The sequence below is a fragment of the Microplitis mediator genome, chromosome 1 (genome assembly GCF_029852145.1).
Source record: "Microplitis mediator isolate UGA2020A chromosome 1, iyMicMedi2.1, whole genome shotgun sequence".
Taxonomy (NCBI): domain Eukaryota; kingdom Metazoa; phylum Arthropoda; class Insecta; order Hymenoptera; family Braconidae; genus Microplitis; species Microplitis mediator.
The window spans coordinates 434,750-457,766 of record NC_079969.1 but is presented as its reverse complement, the minus strand read 5'-3'; the positions used below and the strand labels follow the sequence as shown (position 1 = coordinate 457,766).

Sequence of the window (23,017 nt, the reverse complement as noted above, 5' to 3'; positions counted from 1 at the left end):
AGGGTTAGTTTGCTTGCGGCAATTTTTTTTTGATCTAAAAGTCAATTTTCTAGGAGCCTGCAAGCCGACTTGTAAAAATATTTAAAAAAAAAAAAATTGGGCGCCATTTCATAGTCCGGGTGACTATTTTTGATCATTTCGCGGACTAAAATCTCGATTCGAGGGTTCATTTGCTTGCGGCAATTTTTTTCTGATCTAAAAATTCATTTTCTAGAAGCCTGCAAGCCGACTTGTGAAAATATTAAAAAAAAAAAAAAAATTGGGCGCCATTTGATAGTCCGGGTGACTATTTTTGATCATTTCGCGGACTTAAATCCCGATTGTACAAAATCTAAGGGTTCGTTTGAAAGAGAAAATTCTTTTTTTCTTCGAGAATTGGATTTTTTAATTTGGTATTTTACCGAGAGCGCGCAACAGTCGTAAGTTGATAAAGCAGAAATTTTTTTGAAAAATTGAGGGTGTGCATATAATTTTTATCACGGGAATTTAATGGTCGGCATGTTATGGAATATAGTACGAATACATGACACTGAGTGTACATTTTTATTGCAAAACGAGGATTTGAACTACGAATTTGTTGGGTTTTTAGAATTAGCACACCCCAAGAGCACGTGGGTGTGCTTTAGTAAAAACTTCTATACTTGTAGGGTTTTTTTATTGTGGCTTTGTAGAAATAAAATTCTCAACTATCACGTAATCTTATTTGAAGTAAGAATATATAAAACGAGATTTACTATCACCTTGTCTACAATTATCTTTAAAAACTAAAGACTACAAACTGGAAGTAAAATACTTGAGTAGACGACAGAAGAGAAACAGATTTACTCAAATGACTTGCAATCCCATTTACGTTTTCGTCTCTTATTACTCAGTCTACTTATTCACATTTAGATCCTCACCAGACGTCTGCAATTTCTTCAATTTCATTCTTTAATTTACATATTTACGAGTCGTATTACATTTTAAAACAACTTTTTTTCAAAAATAAATAACTCAAAGCTTTATAATTAAATCTAATTATTTTTGGTTTTATCTGCTGATATATGATTTTGGAAAATTAGAAAAATCACTAGATCTTTTTAATTAATTGACAATATCCTCTACCTAATTCACTGGGAATCTATTGAATTTATTATATATGTATATGTATATATACACATATATATATGGAACTCGAATGTTCATTAACGTTTCGTGTTTTCGATCCTCCCAAACAAGGAACATAGAACGTATTCTCTCAGAGACTATAAATCCTATGGACGTGTCTCAATAGTCGGCCATTTCTGTACCATTCAATTGAACCGTATACATGCCTACAGTTATTAGCCTTCCAGTAATTAGATATACATATATATATATATATATATATATATATATATATATATATATATATATATATATATATATATATATATATATTGGTAATCGGAAAAAATAGACTTGGAAAAAATAGATCCGGAAAAAATAGATCCGGAAAAAATAGACCCGGAAAAATAGATCCGGAAAAAATAGACCCGGAAAAAATAGATCCGGAAAAAATAGACCCGGAAAAAATAGACCCGGATAAAATAGGCTTGGATGTTGTTGTTGTTGTATGTGGTTGTCTTTATTACTTTTATTTTTTTTGGGGCTATTTTTTCCGGATCTATTTTTTCCAAGTCTATTTTTTCCGGTCTATTTTTTCCGGGTCTATTTTTTCCGAGTCTATTTTTTCCGGGATCCATATATATTTGAAATTACGCAACTATTTATTATTTCTATCTATATAGAGCTATAACTTCTAAACTATTGATTTCAACAGAATTTTCAAAGAATACTTTCTTGTAGAAAATTAAATTTCCTATAAAAAAGTATTCCTTAATAATTTTTGTAACTGTGATAGTTTCGAAGATACGATGAATTTAAAATCAACAATTAATTTTCATTAAAATTTAAAATAAATATTTTGTACAAAAGTGTTGTCTCATTTTGCCCCACTCTTATCTATTTATATAGTATATATATTTTTTGTAGTTACTACACAGCGAAGATTTGATTGAAAAAGAAAAAACGTAAAAATTAATTATTTTTTTTAATGAATGCGAGGGAGTAAAAACGAAATGTGAAAAAAAAAAAAAAAAAAAAAACATTAATCGAAATTGGACGTATGATAAATGTAGTGAATGTAACCCGCGGACGTGGATAACTATTAATCACTTGCAATCGTCGATATAACGCAAGTTTTTTTTTCATTCTATTTATATCAGCGTTTATAAATTTGCATAGTAAAATATCGCGATTAAACATTTAAATGCCATCAATCATTGATTTATTGTACCAACTTTTAATTAAAACCTTTTAATCAACAATCTTAAATTACATTTACACAATTTTACATAATTTACGTTCATAAATCGAAATTTCGAACGTCCAATTCACCGCAAAATATTTTATCCAAAATATCTCATTACCAATCGAAAATTTTCAATTTTCCTAAGATAGATTTTTTTTGCAAAATTTTTTGCTCTACAAAAAACGTCCTTACAAATTTTCACATTCATCCATTAGTTTTCGAGTTACAGCCCGTTAATCATTAAAAAATTTTCAAATCCATTTGCGCGCGAAAAAAAAATTATTCAAATTAAATAGTAAGTGCTAAGTACTTGTCTACTGAAAATTTACGTAACTCGATAAAGTCAAAGTGTAAAAAAAAAAAGAAATAAAATAAAATAAAACGTTAATAAAAGTAAAGTGACATCAATATTCATTAACACTCAGTACATTTCCAATTACTTAAAGACATTTTGGGGTCGATAAAGTACTAGTTAATGGATCTTTGGATAATTACAGAGTAAGAGACCCAACATTATACGATCGATTGATCAAATACAGTCGATAGAACTGTCGAATGTCCACGAGAATTACATTTGATCTGCATAACTCTCTAGTTATCTCACCCCTCTATTCAAATATATATGTAATATATATAGTAACACGAGTACCTAGAGATAGACAGAGACGCGAACAACCTCGGCACAATATAATCTCAAACTATATACGGATAAATCTATTTGATTTTCAACTCAAGAGACTCTCGGATGACGCTTAATTAAGGCCAATCTCTAATTAACGCATTCAAAGCTTCACTTGTTGTTATATATGTCTAATTGCATTTGATACCACATGTTAGACGTGTTTATTTAAGACGTTTGTTTGAGTTAACTCGATCATATTTTTATAATTACGCTGTGGGTGACAAAATATTTCAACTTAGGGAGGGGGAAATTACATTTTTGGTAGAAAAAAAATTAGTTATTTTTTTGGAAATGGTTGTAGGGTCTGTGGAAGAGTGGGGGTAAGTTGGCCATGGGTGGTGGGGTACTCTCTAAACATGAATTAGTGGAAATTTAATTAATTACGTTAGTGAAGCAGTATTCACTTCATAATCAGTGTATTTAAATAACAAATTAGTGAATTCTCGCTAATAAATTGAGTACTATAATTTTCACTAGCAAATTAGTGATTTTCACTAGTGAACTACCGATATTTTCATAATTTCTACAAGTCAAACTGTTATTCACTTCTTAATTTATGAATTTCACAATTTCACTAGTAACTTTAACTAGCAAATAATTAAACATTTTACTAGACATAAATATAATTAATAATTATGGTACTATTTTAAAAAATTTTAATAAAAAACTTTCAAAATAAAAAAAAATAGAAGTACAGAACAATAATATATTTATATGAAGAGTACGTCAATCATAACATCACGGATTTTTTATTTCTTCATCAGTTATTGTTTGGTATCATAACGAACATACTATTTACACTCACGCGATCACATGCGTAAGTCAGCGCAGTGGATAGCATCAAAGACTTTGAATCGGAAGGATGCAGGTTCGAGCCCAGCAGTCACCGGGATTTTTTCATGAATCAAAATCATGTTTACTTCCTCTAAGTAATGATTCTAATACATTAATCACATTTCGGATATAATTACAAGTGTCTTATATTTTTTTCCGCAATATAATATTTTTTTTCACCGATGAAATCAGTGGATTCCCATATTCACTTTTCAATTTAGTGGATTTTCAAATTCACTTATCAAATCAGTGAATTCTAATATTCACATATTCATTTAGTGAATATTCACTAATTCTGCGTGGTACTATTGTAGCATTGACAATTAGTGAATATTCACTTGAAATTAGTGAATATTCACTAATCCTGTGTGGTACAATTGTAGTATTGACAATTAGTGAATATTCACTTGAAATTAGTGAATATTCACTTGAAATTAGTGAATATTCACTAATCCTGCGTGGTACGATTGTAGCATTGACAATTAGTGAATATTCACTTGAAATTAGTGAATATCCACTAATCCTGCGTGGTACGATTGTAGCATTGACAATTAGTGAATATTCACTTGAAATTAGTGAATATTCACTAATTCTGCGTGGTACGATTGTAGCATTGACAATTAGTGAATATTTACTTGAAATTAGTGAAAAATCACTAATTCATATTTATAGAGTAAACTATGGCAGTTATGGAAACTGTTGATATAAAGAATCCTATTATTCGACTGTAAATTTAATTAATAAAATTGTAAAAAATAATTCGATCTAAAATAAAACTTGTGGTTATATATATGTAAAGTATATATAAATTTATATTGCAGTTAAAGGAATACACATTAACAGAAAGCTATCACGAAGACGAAGTAGAAATGGAGTTTATAACCAATGATAAGTTACCGTACAATTCAGCGGTAGCAACTCCTAGGGGAATCGATCCGAACCGTGACTTGAACGAAGCGATTGCTGAGGAGCGAAAGGAAATGGACACTCAGAGATACAGGTAATCGTTTTAACTAGATATCTTACCTTAATCTACTTCCACTTTTTTTTTTTCTTCTTATTTATTCCAGAACTTGAATCCTTTTTTTTTTTCTTTTTGGATAAACATGAGTTGTATATATAATTGTAGTAAATATTTACTGAGCAGCATCGCCTGGAGGACTAAAAAAAATAAATAATAAATTTGAAAAAAAAAAAAAAAAAATCTGGATTCTAGAATTGAGATGCAAATGTGTATAAATATATATGACCTTCTATACAGTTATATATTTTTATTATTCTCTACACTGTCATATGCCAGATGATACTACAATATAACAAATATATCACAAAATATGAGAAACATATAACATATATATATATATATTTTTATTACTTAAAATTTTTTTTTTGGAAATCGCTGTAACTTCTGAAATATTGACTTTAGAGAAAAAAGTAATCAGGAAAATTTTTTAGGAAATTTAATTGTCTACAAAAAAGTATTGAATAAAAATCATGATATTTTTGATATTTAGGAAGATATTGGCAGGCGAAGAGTAAAAGGTCGAAATGTGGGATTTTATTGATCGATTAATTAAAAATATATGAGTTGGGGTAATTAGGAGGTGAAATAAATGATTGGGTGATTGTTACAGGTACTGGACATCTGGACCGACGAATCCTGTGGTAACAGATCATCCAGGAGATAATAAAGCTTTGATAATGGATAGCATTGCGTCCTCGTATGGCTTGGGGTTGTCACGGTCACGTTTTCCTGTTGCGACTCCGACATCTTTGCCGGGGCAACGTTATCACGTTAGTCCGGGAAGTTTGAATTTTAATGTGGCCAATAGCCAGGATACTAGAACAAGACAAGAAATTATACAACGCAAGAGCGCCGATGCACTTATGGAAGCACAAAAAGCACAAATTTATCAGGATATACAGAGAAGAATTTCTAATGTTACCAATAATAATGATAATAATAATAATTTTAATACGACACGTAGTAATTACGATAATAATAATAACGTTATTACCAGTACGAAAGATAATTTACATAAATATCGTATGAAACAACACCGACTCTCTACGAAAGGAAAACATTATCGTCGACGTAAGTCAAAAAAAATGTCTCATTTTCCCCCACACGGAGAAAAAAGTATAGTAAAAATTACAATACTATAGTTAAATTTACTAACAGATATGAAAAAATACATTCTGTATTGTAATTATTACTAAACGTTTAGTAAAATTTACTAGTTAGTAATAATTACATAATAAGATATTAAAAATTACTATACGTAATGTATTTTTTGCTAAGACGATTATATTTTTTACTATTTGTATAGTAAATTTTACTATCAAGTACTATTAATAAATACAAATTTAAGAAAGTTAATTTTCTAATACAATATAGGATTTGTTACTATACAAAATATTAAAAATTACTATACGCAATGTATTTTTTGCTAACACGATTATATTTTTTTACTATCTGTATAGTAAATTCTACTATGTATAGATAAAATTAAAAGTTGGTGGGGATAGCATATACAAAGATGTATTACAAGTTCTGAAACTTTTGTTCAAAGGACACTTCGGGCCGTCAGACTTTGGAAAGAACTCGCACGCGGGAGATCAGGGTTCGAATCTCGGTTGGATCAAGTGATTTTTTAAAAAACAAAAATCCACACCAACACCAATACAGATGACAGAAATAATAATAATAATAATCAATATTAATAAAAAGTTGAAAAACTATTAAAAATTTAATTTAATTTTTTTCCATTCTAATATAGTAAAATTTACTAACAGATATGAAAAAATACATTCTGTATTGTAATTATTACTAAACGTTTAGTAAAATTTACTAGTCAGTAATAATTACATAATAAGATATTAAAAATTACTATACGTAATGTATTTTTTGCTAAGACGATTATATTTTTACTATTTGTATAGTAAATTTGACTATCAAGTACTATTAATAAATACAAATTTAAGAAAGTTAATTTTCTAATACAATATAGGATTTGTTACTATACAAAATATTAAAAATTACTATACGCAATGTATTTTTTGCTAAGACGATTATATTTTTTACTATTTGTATAGTAAATTTGACTATCAAGTACTATTAATAAATACAAATTTAAGAAAGTTAATTTTCTAATACAATATAGGATTTGTTACTATACAAAATATTAAAAATTACTATACGCAATGTATTTTTTGCTAACACGATTATATTTTTTTACTATCTGTATAGTAAATTCTTCTATGTATAGATAAAATTAAAAGTTGGTGGGGATAGCATATACAAAGATGTATTACAAGTTCTGAAACTTTTGTTCAAAGGACACATCGGGCCGCCAGACATTGGAAAGGTCTCGCACGCGGGAGATCAGGGTTCGAATCCCGGTTGAGTCAAGTGATTTTTTAAAAAACTAAAATCCACACCAACACCAATACAGATGACAGAAATAATAATAATAATAATCAATAATAATAAAAAGTTAAAAAACTATTAAAAATTTAATTTAATTTTTTTTCATTCTAATATAGTAAAATTTACTAAACGGGATAGTAAAATTTACTAAACGACTTGTAAAATATGCTAATCTGTTTATGAATTTTTCATATAAATCATAAGCGTGTCAAGATTACTATCCAAATTTAGTAATTATTCTCATATTTTTTAGTAAAATTTACTATATTTTTTTCTCCGTGCATTCTCCCCTTAATTAGTTTTTCTATTTAAAGCCAATCAATCTTGTAATAAAAATTCAATTAAATAACTCTATTAATTAAAAATATCCTTTAGTATAAACGAGAATCGCGAACGAAAAGTAAAAATATTAAAAAAAAAAAAGATAATAACAGAAGAGCAAATAAAAAATGTCCATATAATAGGTAAAATAAAAGTATAAAAGCCCTTGAGGCATTTAATAAAATCCTCGGACATACGTTTGACTCATTTAATTTTCGGTCTCGCATGAATATCCGTTGGTTTTTTTAAAAACATTTGACTCATTGGCTACATAGTCATTTCAATTAACCTCTTTTAGCCTCTTTCAACTCAAAATTAAATCTCTTACAATCCTCTGTAAAATATTTATACCAAAAAAATGAATAAAACTCAAACAATACGATCCCGGTTCGATTCCCCGCCTAGTATTTTTTAATAATTCAATTTTTTTTTTAATTCGCACGCTTGGCCCATTTTACCCCCGATGGTTCTATATATACACTAGGGTATATAAAGTACAAGGGGTAGGAACGAGAAAAAAAAGAAAGAAAACCCATGAGAGCCAGGAGTTTTTCATTTATGCTCCGTAATACGAGAGCACGTTCAATAGCCATATTTTCTGCGTGACCGATCAAAGCTCGTCTTTCAAGCTTTTTATATTTTATTTTTATTTTTTCATTCACCCTCAATCTTCTACTATCATTATTTTTTTTTTTTACAATAGCTTCCTTTAAACACTTTAACACTCGCATAATTAAAAATATCAAAAAAGCGTAACCTCACTTTTATAAAATATCTAATTTATTTTTTTATTAATTAGTAGTTTATTAAATTGACTAAAATTGTAGTGATATTTCTAAATTCACTTTTGAAGGGTGCAAAGAAATTTTTTTTTATTATTTTTGTTGATTCGATGAGGAGAGGGGAGAAATCAAAGTCGTGAAGTGGAAAAAATCAGCGGATATTTTTTTTTGACTTTGGAAGCCTGTAACTTTTAAACTATTGGTTTTTTTGAAAATATTTAAGGAAAAGATTTTGTAGAGAATTGAATTCCCTACAAAAAAGCTTCTTATCAGTATAGGCGTTTTTTTGAAATCTGATGAGATATCCGTTATTTAAAAAAATGTATGATAAATTCATAATTCAAAAATTTTTATTTTGAGTAGATAGGAATTTTGGTGTAAATAATTTTGAAAAATGGCGGGTTATTTTTTTAAATTCACATTCAAAGAGTCTAAAAAAAAATAGTTGACGTAATTACTGTAATTAGTTGAAGAGTTAAGGAAAGTCAAAGTTTTGAGGTGGAAGATTTTTTTCAAAATGGCGGAGTTTCAAAGTGATCGTTTGCTTTTCTTTCAGGTTTTCCAAGAGATTGTAAAGTTGGAGACTGGGGAGCATGGAGTGCATGCAGTCGTAGCTGTGGCGTTGGCGAAACCCAACGAGTGCGTAAAATTACAGTGAAACCACGACGTGGTGGCGCTGCTTGTCCACCACTGAAAGAAACAAAATGGTGCGGTAGTGTCACACCCTGTCCTGATAATAATAATAAACCTATTGTCGATATATTTTCTTGGTAAAATAAATAATTATTATTATTACTAATAAATAATAATTATAAATAAATCCAAATTTATTTCAAACAAATGCATTTAATTAAATTTTTTTTTTTTATTTAAAAAAATTGCATTTGTGTTTTTATTGCTCTAGATGTTTTTTCAAAAAATTAGTATGAATATTATTAAATTTTGAATTTTTCAAAATTTTTATTTAAAAAAAAAAATCAATTTTTCAGTTATCGATAAAATACAAGAAAAATTTTTACAAAAGAAAAAATATAAAAAATGTATATCATGGTACTTAGATATAAATGTATTATATATTCTTTCAGTAAATATTAATATATATATATATATAATAATGATTATTAATAATAACAATAATAAACAAATTAATTAATAGCTCTAACAAAAATCAATAATAAATAAACGTTTTTAAAAGTCTCGTATTTTTTTTTTAAATAAATTTATTAATTAATTTATTAATTAATAAACAAAAGGTAGATGGAGTAATTAAATATTTTTTTATTAATAAAAAATAATTGATTGAATAAAAAAAAAGTACGAGAATTTTTTTTTAATAAAAAATTAATTAATTAATGTGTAATGTGTAATATTTGATAATTATTGTTTAAGTATTTATATGGACAAAAAAAATTTCAGACGATAAATAAAAATTCGGGGGTAAAATGGTCACATATTTTAGAATTTAACAGAGTTGGAAATTTCAAATTCAAATTCCGGACAAAGTACTGGAGTTATGATAAAAATATAAGAGACCGATTTTGTAGGAAATTAACTCCTCTATAAAAGAGGTCTCTTTGAATTTTTATGTAAACTTGATAGTTTTGTCTCTAGGAAATTTATAAATTTGTCAGTGTGAAATTCCGCGATCCATTTTGCCCAAATTTCTAAAATTACAGTAAATAATTTTTCCAAAGACATCCAAAGAGATTTTGAATCACAGTCCAAAGAAAGCGAACAAAAAAAATATATGAATGATATATAATATATATAAATCAGCGTCGTAATTTTTAAGGACATTTTAGATTTAGATTTATTTATTTTAAGAAAAAAAATAAATTATTAAATTTTAAAACACATGTAGTAATGTTTTAACATATATATATAATATAAGGTTTATATTAAATAATAAAATCTACAATAAAAAAAAAATTTAATCATTGTTCTTTATTTTCAATAAAATTCATTTTTTTTAAATCCTTCCTATAATAAATTTATTATTGATAATTAATTCCTAGTATATTTATAAAAATATGTTGATATTAGTTTGTATGATAAAAAAACTTATATTTCCTTGAAGTAGACTCAATTCCCTGTAAAATGAGTACCCACATCAATATATTTCAATAAACTCATTTATTCGTTTACTATCCGCGAGCCGTCCGCGAATCAATCGCGAATTGATCGTCACCAATGACTTTATTTGAATATATTGATGTGGGTACTCATTTTACAGGGAATTTTATCACTAATTCAACTGAAATAACGATTTTTTTTTATTCACCCTCCAAAAAAAAAAATTCAATTTTTTAGTAATAGAACAAAAAAAAATCTAGTATTTCACTATTTAAATTTTATTGAAAAAATTAAAATGACGTACGGGTATAGAAGAGAAAGGGACAAGTATAATGATAAAAATAAGAGTAAGTACAAGTATTTATAAATAGTAAGAGGTTAAAATAGAGAGAGAAAGAGGGAAAGTGAATTAATAGTACTTTGGGGTAGGAATATATCTACAAGTACAAGTACAAGTTGGTACTAATACGCCAACACTAGGTACTCATGACAATACTACGTGTATTTATGTACTTCATATATATATATATATATATATATAATTGAATATATAATACAAAGCTTGCATTGCTGGTACAGAACATAAAAGAGCCGTTATAGTACGACATTAACCCCAAGCACAAGATAAAAGCCACCCTCCGCAAGATCCTTGTTCACTTAATGCTAGTTAATCTAAAGGAAACTTCATACATATATATATTTAGTCATATAACCAGTATATATACTAATTTTATTTTATTACTTTTGGCTCGAATATATAATTCTATTCAATTTATTGGTGGATTTGGTTTAGTACGCGATTTTTTGGCCACCGATGTAAAATATTGAAAAAACATCAAAATAAAATTTTGTAGAAATTAAATTTTTATAAAAAATGTCTAGTAATTCTTATAGTTTTGATATCAGATACATTCCAATCAATATTGACCAAACATATTTATATATGTTTATATATATAGACAATTACGTTGTCAAGGTAATATGTTATAGGAGTCAATATTATCCAGTTATAGATAAAAATTGGAAAAAATGAACTGTACAAAAAAATCCCGTTGTTACAAAATTTCAAAATAATTTTGGATTGTCCAAATTACTCAATGTCAGAGTTGCGTTTGTATATTTTATAAAGTTAAAAAAAAAATTTGTAGAGGGTCATTTTACCCTTGATACTGTAAGTCCTAAAAAATTCTATAGGGCCCAGTTTACCCTAGCAACCCTATTTTGCTCCTCAATTTATAATTTATAATTTGACTCAATAAGGAAAAAAAATTTTGAAAATCCAAAAGTGCACGCCTCGAAAGCTCATGTTATGTTTTTTTTTAAAAGTTTTAAATTTCGAATAAAATTGAACATCCCGCTCTTTTCCCATAGAAATTTCCATGGTAAATATACGGTAATAAAAGTAAAAAAAAAAATAAATAAGGAGAACATTCCTAATGAAAAATGGCGGCAGTGTGTGTTTGTTTACATGTAAGATTGCCGGTTTTAACCGTAATGATTTATTTTTAAAAAAACGAGAAGGCCTACAGTAGTGATTTTCGAAAGGAACCTTCTTTGCTTATTTCTGAAAATTTTGAAAAAAAAATTAAGTAGTTTCGTCAAGTCGTTCTCGAGATATCCGTGCCACGTCGTTTTTTTGAACCACAGACTAATGGACGTCCACGATAAATTTTTTTTAATGAACTTTTTTTTATATTAATACATATTAGACATATTAAAAAAAGTATCAGGATTATTTATTAGTGTTTCAGCTTTATATTGATGTGCTTTTCATAATGTGTAAGGGTAATAGAAAAAAAATATATGCACTTTAATGAGTGGAAATCGTGTGACCTTGACAGGTCGGTTATAAAACACAACCTCTCCGCTTCGCTTCCGAGGCGTGCAATTATTTATATTAATATTCGCATTATAATCCGCTATATTAACAGAACTATTCTTCGTTTGTTGATATATAGATATATATACATGTATATTGTACATATGTATGAGTGGAAGAAGTAACTCCTGTTATTGCATGCGCTCCTGATCCCGAGCACGGGTTTTGTGTCCAAAAGTCGTCAAAGTTCGGACAAACTTGACGCACGGGCACGGTTTTCGGTCGGTATTACACCAGGAGATCATTAAACCCCAGATAGTATATTTTTTTAACGTCCATTCATTCGCTCAAGTATTTTAATTGGCCAATAAAAAAGTTTTCTTTATCCATCGCTGCATACTTTCAGTTTTTACCTAAAAGTTGATATTACGAGCAAACTATCAACTTTACAGCAAAAATGATCTAGACCAATTTTGTAGAGAATTAAATTTCCTACAAAAAAGGTCTCTTTGAATTTTTGTCTAAGTCTAGTAGTTAAGGAATTATGGACAGATAAAAAAATTTGAAGATTTTAAATTCAAATCTTTCGCGGGTAAAATTTTTATCCCGCGGATTCACGAGTTCAGACGAAGATATAACTCAATATATGCGTGTATGAAATATATATAGTACATGCTGAGGATTAACGTATAAATTTATGTTCTCCTGATAAATGTGTCGATTTTTGTGTCCAAAAGTCGACATAAATATGACAAATTTATGACGCGAAAATATTTAATTCTTTTATTTATTTTTTATTTAAATTTTTTTACGATCTAGTTTAAAAAAAAAATTATTATATTTTACTTATTGTTTATAAAAATTTTATTAATTAATTTTTGAAAATTTTAATATTTTAGTTGCCAGTAAAAAAAAAATTTCATTTTTAATTATGAGCATGCGCTCGGAGACAGGGAGAACACAAAATGTATCGTATAATTTTTTTATAAATTAATATCACAAGGGGCAGAATGTGCTACTGGGGTAAAATGGACCATGCAGAATTTTTGATGAAAAGAAATTTTTTGTTAGAAAAATCAAAACCCACTTTATTGTAATGACATAAATAACTTAAATAGTATATCTTATTGCGGATATATATACATATATTGATACAAAGGCTTATAAAGCTGCGTAACAAAACAACTGATTCTTGAACAGCCAAATACTTAAAGGCGTTGAGTAAATAAAATTAATTATCCTGAATCTGTCGTAATTTCGGAGCGATTTCACTCAGTACTTTAATTAAATGCTCAAGTAAATCGATCCCGGATTTACTGACTGGTCTCAGAGTTTTTCCGTAGCACATTTTGTAAGTGTTGGATAAATTTTCGTACCTAAAACAAATATTGTAATTAAGCTTTTTATTTTAGTCGTCTTGCTTCAACAGGAAATAGAAAAATTGGACATTTAGATTTGAAAAAATTTTTTTTGCTCGAAATATATCGATGTGGGTACTCTTTCGAGAGGAAATTTTGTGTACAACACAACAGGAGTGTCCATTTTTTCGGAATATAATTTTTCAAAAAATTTTAATACTCACTCTCTTTTATTTGAATTTTTTTCTAAACACAATTTAGTTAATGATTTCAATAAATACTGTAGTCTTTGCTCGAGTAAAATAATTAAATTTTCTTCCTTTTCATTCTGCTGATTTTCTTCACTGTCCTGTTGATTTTCTCTGCTATTATTTATTATTTTTTTATTATCATCATTTGTCTTCTTATCTTGTTTTTTATTTAGCAGATTTTCATTGTTAATATTTTCATCATTATCTTTATTAATTTTCTCTTCATTTTCATCTGTATTATTTTCCTTATTCTTATTCTCAAAATTATTTTCTTTACTTTCACCATCATTTTTATATTTTACTTTATTATCTTTACATTTTTCAATCATAACTTCCAGCATCGGTGGGCATTGTAGAATTATTTCTAAACCTGATTGATAAGCTTTCAATTTTTTGCTAAACGGCGAGTCTGTAAACAAAAAAAACAATTAGTTATTTTGTACACTGGCAAGCCATCAGTTGCCTTTCGTTTTATTACCGATCAATAAACTGCTAAAATAATTTTTTTTTTTTTTTGGCAAGAAAAAAAAATGCTTACGACAGTTGAATTCGTGACGAAATTTCCTCTCATTTGAGTACCCACATCAATATATTTTGATAAAGTCATTGCTAACCATCAACTCGCGGATGACTCGCGGATAATTGACGAATAAATGACTTGATTTAAATATATCGATGTGGGTACTCATTTTACAGGAAATTTCATCAACTTTAAGAAAATGAAATTTATTTTACCAAAAAAAATTTTTTTTTCAAAAATAATCAAAAATTTTATTTGTAGACTACTTAGTATTTATTAAAAAATATTTGTAATCAACTGGTAATGAAATGGCGGGTAGCTGATATTTTTTTGGATTAAAATTAAATTAAAAAGAAACTTACTAGACGCCTGGTGCTCTGCAAGTGCGACCCGTTCCAGCTGCACTGTAAGAAACTCAACAGGTTGCTCTAGTGTCATAAATAATTTAGCTGCTCTCTCATAGTGCATCCGACTTAATTGCAAGCTTGTTTTACGTTTTGTTGTCTCGTTATCGTGATCGAGCTCACGGTAAATCCGGTGATAAAGTGAGCCGAGACGGTGTTCAATATTAGCAGCGCGAAATTGATAGATCGGCTGACGCGAGCCAGGTGTCTCTGTGTCACAGTGTTTCAGGGCTTTTTGTAATATTTCGACTACTTCTCTCGTTACTTCTTCTTCAGTCTGTAAAATTATTTTTTTTATTAATCCTGCTTATGATTAAAAATTTATGGAAATTTATGAAGGCTGGGTATGGGGTTGTGGGTACTCATTCCAGAGGAAATCATGCCCTGAACCCAAATGTAAACTTAAAAATCTTAAAAATAAATTTTAATCAAAAACAAAAAAAATACCTTATAATTGCTGTTAGTAAAATCTTGTGTTAATGTCGCCATAGCATAAAGCGTACTCGACAATTCCCACGTGACATCTTCCCAAATAAAAGGATTAGTTTTTTTGTTCCCAAGAACCAGAAGTGCCGTTTGATAACTAGTGATAGCTTTATTGTAAAAATATTTTTCCTGAGATTGTTTTTTATCTGGTATGTGAGCCCACGTTCTCATTAATCTTCCGGTATTTGAGTGAAGTAACGCAAGATTAACATCATCACGGCTGATCTCGAAAGCTTTAACTCCTGCCTCGAGATGCTGATGAGATTTGGTCAATAGACCGATCACCTCAGCGACTGCAGCTGACTCATCTTGGTCAATTTGCTGGTACTTAGATGTCGCTTGGTTCATATACAAGACTCCTAGTTCATTGTGGACGTTTCCAAGACGACGGATCAAAATATTTCGATCAGATTCCAGCGGACCTAGAGCTAACGCTTTCTCGTAACACTTTAGTGACACTACCAAAGTTGACTCCAGGGTCGTTAGTGTGTCGGGAAGCAGCTCAGCTTCATCTGGAATAATTTCATTATTATTTGTCAATAGAACGGTAAATTTCCGTTAGTTTGAGTACCCACAACACTACTTTTGGTGCAAAATTTTTTTTTGTACTTTTTTTTTTCAATTTTTTCAAAAAATTTTTTTTTTTTAATTTGACACTGGGGTGAGCTAAACTAACTGATTTCCGTTAGTTTGAGTACCCACAACAATACTTTTGGTGCAAAATTTTTTTTGTACTTTTTTTTTCAATTTTTTCAAAAAAATTTTTTTTTTTAATTTGACACTGGGGTGAGCTAAACAAACTTATTTCCGTTAGTTTAAGTACCCACATCAATATATTTAAACTAAAAATTTTTTTAATAATCAATTTTCCAAAAAATGATTTTACACCAAAATTAACACTGGTATTATTCAAACTAACTAATTTCCTCTAGTTTGAGTACCCACACCCCAATACTTACTCATATTCCCACTGATCTCAAAAAACTCGCTGAGAATCTTGAGCTCCACCTCATCCGCTTCCTCATAAGCGCTCCTGTGAGTATCAATATTCTGCCAATCATGAACAATCATCAAACAGCAGTCCCCAGTCCTCCCTAGCAAGTAACTAATCAACTTATCATTCTTCATTCCACAAAACCACTCCAGTATTTTATGACACCTCAGTACCGCCAAGCTGTACCTCAGCGATCTCCCGAACCTCTGGTTGGTGTACTCATACTCCCCCAGCACAGCAAAGATCAGCGTCGCCTTTTCGTACAGCAAAATTTTCAAATGATTTTTCCAGTCATGAATGTCACTCTTGGGCGCCTGCCAAGTCGGCAAATTCTCCATTTTCTTGCACAACGCCTTGCTGTCCTTAACTTTCTCATCACTCTTCTCCTTTCCCTTCTTTTTCTTCTTCTTCCTGAGCCCAGGGCTTCCGTCCCTAACCTCCCTCTCGTCCTTCGAGTCCTTCAGCGACTCATAGGGCATCGGAATGGCCTCAAACGGCTTCGCCATCTTAAGGACATCTTCCTTTTCCTCTTTAACCTCTTCCTTAACCTCTTCCGGAAAGTACTTCAAGCACTCCAACCCCTCAGCCACATGTTTCAATCCGTCTAAGCATCTTTCTGCAACAGTCCCGCTGATTGCCGGTGGCCTAAACTTGCAGCCATTTTCTTCTTCGTCTCTCATATGAGCCAAAGTAAGCGACTGGATTGAAATGGCTCCTTCCTCAACGTTGTCCTCTTCCATAACCGGACCACTTTCTTCATTTTGATCCTCATCATCGTCATCATCAGTCCCCTGGTCAACAAGAACCGGAGCCGCGGGATCAGTATCCGCGGGTACATACAAATCCGACAGCATATAATGCGCGGACGTAACAATTTGCGGATACTTTTCGATGTTAAGCAAATCGATGCAATTTTTCAATAACATCCTAATAGTTCCCTGATGACCGTCGCTAGAATACTTCATGTTTCTGGCAACTCGGTACAACAACATGGCGACGGGAACAGTAAATGGATTCTGTCCTTTGTCATCAGAAATGTCACTGCAAAGTGACGTCAAGTCATAAAGTTTTACAACATCGTCATCTTTGCCTTTGAATAGCCAGTAAGTGTGGCCCGCTTTGGTCGCATTGTTTTTCAAAAAACTCAAAATATTTTGGGCCACGTCTCTGATAACTTTGGGACTGAATTTAGCGTCATCTAGATTCGGGAGGTCCTCAGTCTTAATCAGTTCGTACTTCTGGACGATTCCGTCTAGATGGTAGCACATGATCACCTCGGGGACGTTGCACATGAGGTTATCTAGCCAGTAATCGATTCCTGTTAGGACGTTGATCGGTTTGTTCATGTCTCTGAGCCTCAGAGATATGCAGGGATGGGTCTGGCCCCCGAAAATGGGCATGTTGGTCCCAATTAGCATCTGAATGTTCTCGAAAGTCCAGACTATGTTGCGGGAAAAGTGATTCCGGGGCCCGGGTTTTTCTTCATTGGTGGGCTCGGGCAGAGGGGGCTCGGTGTCGAGTTTCTGTAGAGGGAGTGGGGGCTGCTCCGAAGGCTTTGGGTGGGGGACATTTGGGACTAGCGAGTGGTAGAGGAATTTGGAGGTCAAGTTTTTTTGCTGGATCGCGTTACGGCTGTTGGGTTTGTGGGAGAGACGCTTCTCTTTGTCTTCGGCGCTGTGGAATACGTGCTGGTAAATGAACTCTTTCAGCCACTTCCAGTCATTCTCCGCCTGACGCAAAAGGTATTTTTGGATGTCAAAGTCGTCGAGGAGGAGGGTATTTTCTATACGATGGACCATCATGGAGACTACGCCGTGGCTGTAAGGCATTTTTAATAGTTTTTTAATGTTCTCTGCGTCGGAGACGACGTCAACTTCGCCGACGCAGTCGGGGAACATGTGGGCCATACGGAAACTTGAGAATCCTGTGTTGGGAGGCTGGACGCTTTGCAGACCGTAGCTTTCTGCGGAGCTGCTGAGCCAGTTGGAGGGGGGATGGTTCAAGTTCGTGTTGCATTGAAGTTGGGCGAAGGTCGCTGGCACTACGGCCGAGTACTTCACGACGGCGGTTGACTTTACGGGAGTGGGGGAAGATGGACTCACTACCACGGGTTTTAACTGCAATAAGTTTTCGGTTTTATTATTTTTCTTCACGAAGTTATGGCGGGTAAACTAGTGGGTTTTGAAAATAAGTCATCAACTTTTACAAAAAATTCAAGGAAAATATTTTTCAATTTCTTATTAATCAAAATTCCATCTAAACTATCAGATTTAAAAAAATTTTAACTCATAACTTTTTTGTACAGAATTAAATTCTCTAAAAATTCATTTCTATACATTTTGTCTCTAGACCCAATAGTTTAGCCACAAATTTGAAAATAATTTTTTAAAAGAAAAAAAATATTTGAAATTTTGACAAAAAAATTTTTATAATTAAAAATTAAAATTTCTGATTAAAAATTTGAAAATTTTATTCAAAATACTACTCACTTAATCTACTAGTTACTAATAAGTACTTCTGATATAAATTTTCATATATTTTCATTCATAAAAAATAAAAAAATAAAAACTTCCCAAAAAATTATGAAATTCAATAAATTAATTTTATTTTCTCATAAATTTAAGTTACTAATTACTAATAATTATAAAAATGAATAAATATAACCAAAAAATAAATATATAAAACAATTACCTCCAAATTACCATCCGATGTGTCAGACATTTTGTCAATAATAGAATTTAAACAAATAAATAATTACACTTGTCACTTATTACGAATAAATGTCTAAATATAACCAGGAGTTATATTTATTTAAGTACGTACGCACTTGTTTTTATACTCAATAATAACTTCTGGAACATACCCGAACAAAATAATAACAATCCAATGAAAAAACAAATCTGTAGACACGGAAACTCATCGTAAAAAATTTGAATATTCACTGGCGGTAAATTTGAAATTTATTTTACCAGCAGCCACTTGCGCGCTCTGGTTTCGACCGCGCAAGTGCACGAAATTCAAAATGTCGGTGAAGTGACGTTCTTTAAAAATATATGTGTACTTTTATATATATATTATTTACAGTAATTAATTATAAATAATATAGAAAATTAAATTAATTTAATGAGTAATTTTTATTTAAAAACTATAAATTAATTGTTTTTATAATTTGAAATTTGAAATTTACCGCCTCTGGGTATCAGTTTCCCAGACTAGAAACTCGCGTGCAAAAATTGTGTCATCAGTTCCACGTCTTTTAGTGACGTGGCCGTGAGTTTGACACATCACTTTTAAAAAACATTCACTTACACACACTGGAGTAACTAGAGTGTATTCAAAAATCCACGAGCTCAATATCAACACGAAAGAGAATTTAAGAATTTTTGAGTTAAAATTTTCGTGTAAATTATTTTTTTAAATAACAAAATATTCAAAATGAAGTGTCTAGTGGTACTGAGTGTCGTTGTTTGCTTAATTAGTGCAATTACATGTGAGAAATGCGAAAAACCAGAGGTTACTTCATCGGCATATGTAACTGAAGATGCAACTGTCCTCACAAATGTTGCATTTACGACACAATTTACATTAAAATGCAGCAATGGAGTCAAAGATATTTCTCTTTATGCTGAATGTGAAGGAAAAACTTTACCAGCTGTTCGTTTGAGTGCTGATAATAAATATCAGGTAACATAACCTATAAAATTCATATATTTTTTATCAATATTAAAATTTTGGAGCTAAAACAATTTTTTTTTAAAGGCGCGTGTTTTTAAAAATTTGAATTTTTAAATTCCAAGATTTCAATTTTTTTTTCGTTTAAATTCAATTTTTTAAGTTTGTAAATTTTAAGTGAAATTGAGCCATGAGTTAGACGAGTTTTTAAAGTAATAAAAATTTATTTAAAGGTTTCTTGGACTGAAGAAATAAAAAAAGTTCACTCAGGTAACTACGAAGTTAAACTTTACGACGAGGAAAGTTACGCCGCGATCAGAAAAGCTCATCGCAACAACGAGGACCCCTCGACTGTCAAGCCCTTGGCTGTTGTCATTGTAAAGAATCCTGGAGTATATCAAGGACCCTGGATAAACTCAGAACTCTTGGCCGTAGCTCTCGCTGCTCTTGTTTCCTACGCAGCTTTTTCTTCAAAGGCAAAACTTCTCGCTTAGTTTTAAAAACTGTATTTAGATTTTAATTTAATTTTTTTTTATTATTAGAATATTTAAATGTTTTAATAAATCAATTACTTGAGATTTAATTATTTCTCTTCATTTATAAATCACAAAGAATTATTTTTCTTAAATTTAATCCCATTAATTTATTTTGAGAAAAAATTAGAATTCTCAGCAGACTATTGGTTTAAATAAAAAATTGATAAGGACCTTTTTTGTAGAGATTTTAATTTCCTACAAAATTGTATCGATTACTTTTTTTCGTATCTCTGATAGTTTACTGGAAAATTAAATTTAAAATTACGGAGTTCAAAATTTTTGTTAAAAATTCCTGTCACTGTGAACCATAAGCTTCAAATCAAAATATTGATTAAACTATTGAATTTAGGGAATAATTGATAAGGACCTTTTTTGTAGAAAATTTAATTTCCTACAAAATTGTATCGATTACTTTTCCTCGTATCTATGATAGTTTACTGGAAAATTAAATTTAAAGTTACGGAGTTCAAAATTTTTGTTAAAAATTCCTGTCACTGTAAACTATAAGCTTTAAATCAAAATATTGATTAAACTATTGAATTTATGGAATAATTGATAAGGACCTTTTTTGCGGGGAATTCAATTTCCTACAAAATCATTTCTCATCATTTTTATCGTAACTCCAATATTTAAGCCACAATTCCTGTTTGAAAAACAAAATTTCTTTCGAGCTTTCCCTCGGAATTTCAAATGAATTAAAAATTTTTTACAATAAAATACAATCGTAATTTTATTTATAACCCTTATTATTACAAGATAATTAATAATTTATAAAAAATAGAAAAATCTCAAAGAAATTTTCAAAAATTTCTCCGAAACCCGCCGAAAGTTTTTTAATAAATATCTAGAGGCGCAGGATTCCCAAACAGAAATTCCCACGAGTCAGGGAACTTGACCTTCGATGAGTCGAAGCCAAATGACAGCCACTTGTTCAGATAATCAACAAAAGCAACAGCATCAGGTACATTGTCACCCTCAGAGCAAAATCTCAGGATTACAACAGAGGGAATTTTATTTTGTACCAAAAACTCATGAAGTTTCAAAGCAAATCCGCCGCCAGCGATGCTCACACACTCAGTACCTTCAGCATTTGTCGTTGATTCAAGTTCCAGCCAATCCAAAGACTCGAATAATTTCCCCGAGGTCATCTGGATACTTGGCGAGGCCAAGTAACGCATCGGCTCCGTTCTAATTTGAATGTCCGATCTCGTATGTGACCACCCGCTTGTTAAAATTGCGACCTGCAATTTTAAAAAATTAATTACCTGTAATAAATAGAATTTAATTAATTAATTTTACCTGCGAAATTTTTTTTTCCTCAATAAATTTCTTTAGTTCATCAAAAAAACTCTGCAAATTTTTGACCACAGGCGAGCGAATTTGAATCGCGACTATTTTTTTAGTCTGCTGACAATAAATGTCGCAACTCGTGCATAGAGAACTTGAATTTTTGACGTAAGGATCTGCGCCGAGGATCGGAATAAAACATGAATTTATAACATGACCAATTTTACGCATACTCATACTCGTTATTAATAAATCGAGGGCTAGTTGACCGACATTTCCCACAGCAACTGCTGGGATTATTAATTTATAGTCGGATAAATTTATTTCTTCTGTTAACTTTATCATATTTATGGATTTTTATTTATCACTTGTAATTGAAGAAGTTGCTTGTCAGTAGCGATGAACATGCAGTTTATTTATTTTGCTTTGACGGTAACGAGAACCTGGACCTTAACCTTAAACTATTTTTTTCTTGCGCAGAAACAGCGCGCACTCAGTGTGAGTGCAAACATCAGACAAATTTAAAAAATTAAATTTATAAAAAATGCACTTATTAATTTTTGAATTTTTCAAACGCGCATTTTTTTTAAATTTTATTCTATTAAATATTTATTTATAATTTTAAATTTGTCTGTCACGCGCGAAAAAAAATTTTTTCAAAAAATCCAATGCCGCCAACGTAAACAAAATTTGAAAAAAATAATATTTATAAAAAATGCACGTATTAATTTTTGAATTTTTCAAACGCGCATTTTTTTGAATTTTATTTCATTAAATATTCACTCATTTATTTATAATTTTAAATTTGTCTGATGTTACGCGCGAAAAAGAATTTTTTTAAAAATCCACTGCCGCCAACGCAAACAAAATTTGAAAAAATATTTATAAAAAATGCACTTATTAATTTTTGAATTTTTCAAACGCGCATTTTTTTTAAATTTTATTTTATTAAATATTCACTCATTTATTTATAAATTTAAATTTGTCTGTCACGCGCGAAAAAAAATTTTTTTACAAAATCCAATGCCGCCAACGTAAACAAAATTTGAAAAAATAATATTTATAAAAAATGCACTTATTAATTTTTGAATTTTTCAAACGCGCATTTTTTAAAATTTTAAATTTGTCTGATGTTACGAGCGAAAAAAAATTTTTTCAAAAAATCCAATGCCGCCAACGTAAACAAAATTTGAATAAATAATATTTATAAAAAATGCACTTATTAATTTTTGAATT

The 23,017-nt window shown here is 30.1% G+C and overlaps 4 protein-coding genes across 5 annotated transcripts in view; 2 read left to right on the top strand and 2 right to left on the bottom strand.

The window, feature by feature from the left end:
* Positions 1-9,422, top strand: part of LOC130671198 (uncharacterized) — a 75,268-nt gene extending 65,846 nt beyond the window's left edge. Inside the window, exons 5-7 of one of the 2 annotated variants that reach the window (XM_057474933.1) lie at positions 4,670-4,848; positions 5,483-5,943; positions 8,938-9,422. In XM_057474933.1, the coding sequence (XP_057330916.1) occupies positions 4,670-4,848; positions 5,483-5,943; positions 8,938-9,155 (858 nt within the window). In that variant the 3' untranslated portion in view covers positions 9,156-9,422. Of the gene's footprint in view, positions 1-4,669; positions 4,849-5,482; positions 5,944-6,421; positions 6,558-8,937 lie in introns of those variants that run through there. The other variant, XM_057474938.1, reaches the window with a different exon arrangement.
* Positions 9,423-13,326: 3,904 nt separating this feature from the next.
* On the bottom strand, positions 13,327-19,158 carry LOC130667458 (erythroid differentiation-related factor 1). The gene is made up of 6 exons (XM_057469046.1): positions 18,978-19,158; positions 16,252-18,403; positions 15,254-15,804; positions 14,765-15,083; positions 13,856-14,291; positions 13,327-13,649 (listed from the first exon to the last, which is right to left on the bottom strand). Exons 1-6 carry the CDS (start codon positions 19,005-19,007, stop codon positions 13,505-13,507), a joined length of 3,633 nt encoding a protein of 1,210 aa, XP_057325029.1. The 5' UTR covers positions 19,008-19,158; the 3' UTR covers positions 13,327-13,504.
* A 420-nt stretch (positions 19,159-19,578) lies between these two features.
* On the top strand, positions 19,579-20,541 carry LOC130672377 (translocon-associated protein subunit delta). The gene is made up of 2 exons (XM_057476929.1): positions 19,579-19,970; positions 20,192-20,541. The coding sequence occupies exons 1-2, from the start codon at positions 19,722-19,724 to the stop codon at positions 20,450-20,452; spliced, it is 510 nt and encodes a 169-aa protein (XP_057332912.1). The 5' UTR covers positions 19,579-19,721; the 3' UTR covers positions 20,453-20,541.
* A 672-nt stretch (positions 20,542-21,213) lies between these two features.
* Positions 21,214-22,248, bottom strand: LOC130672368 (proteasome assembly chaperone 2). Its single transcript, XM_057476918.1, has 2 exons — positions 21,794-22,248; positions 21,214-21,735 (listed from the first exon to the last, which is right to left on the bottom strand). The coding sequence occupies exons 1-2, from the start codon at positions 22,124-22,126 to the stop codon at positions 21,328-21,330; spliced, it is 741 nt and encodes a 246-aa protein (XP_057332901.1). The 5' UTR covers positions 22,127-22,248; the 3' UTR covers positions 21,214-21,327.
* Between the last annotated feature and the right edge of the window lie 769 nt (positions 22,249-23,017).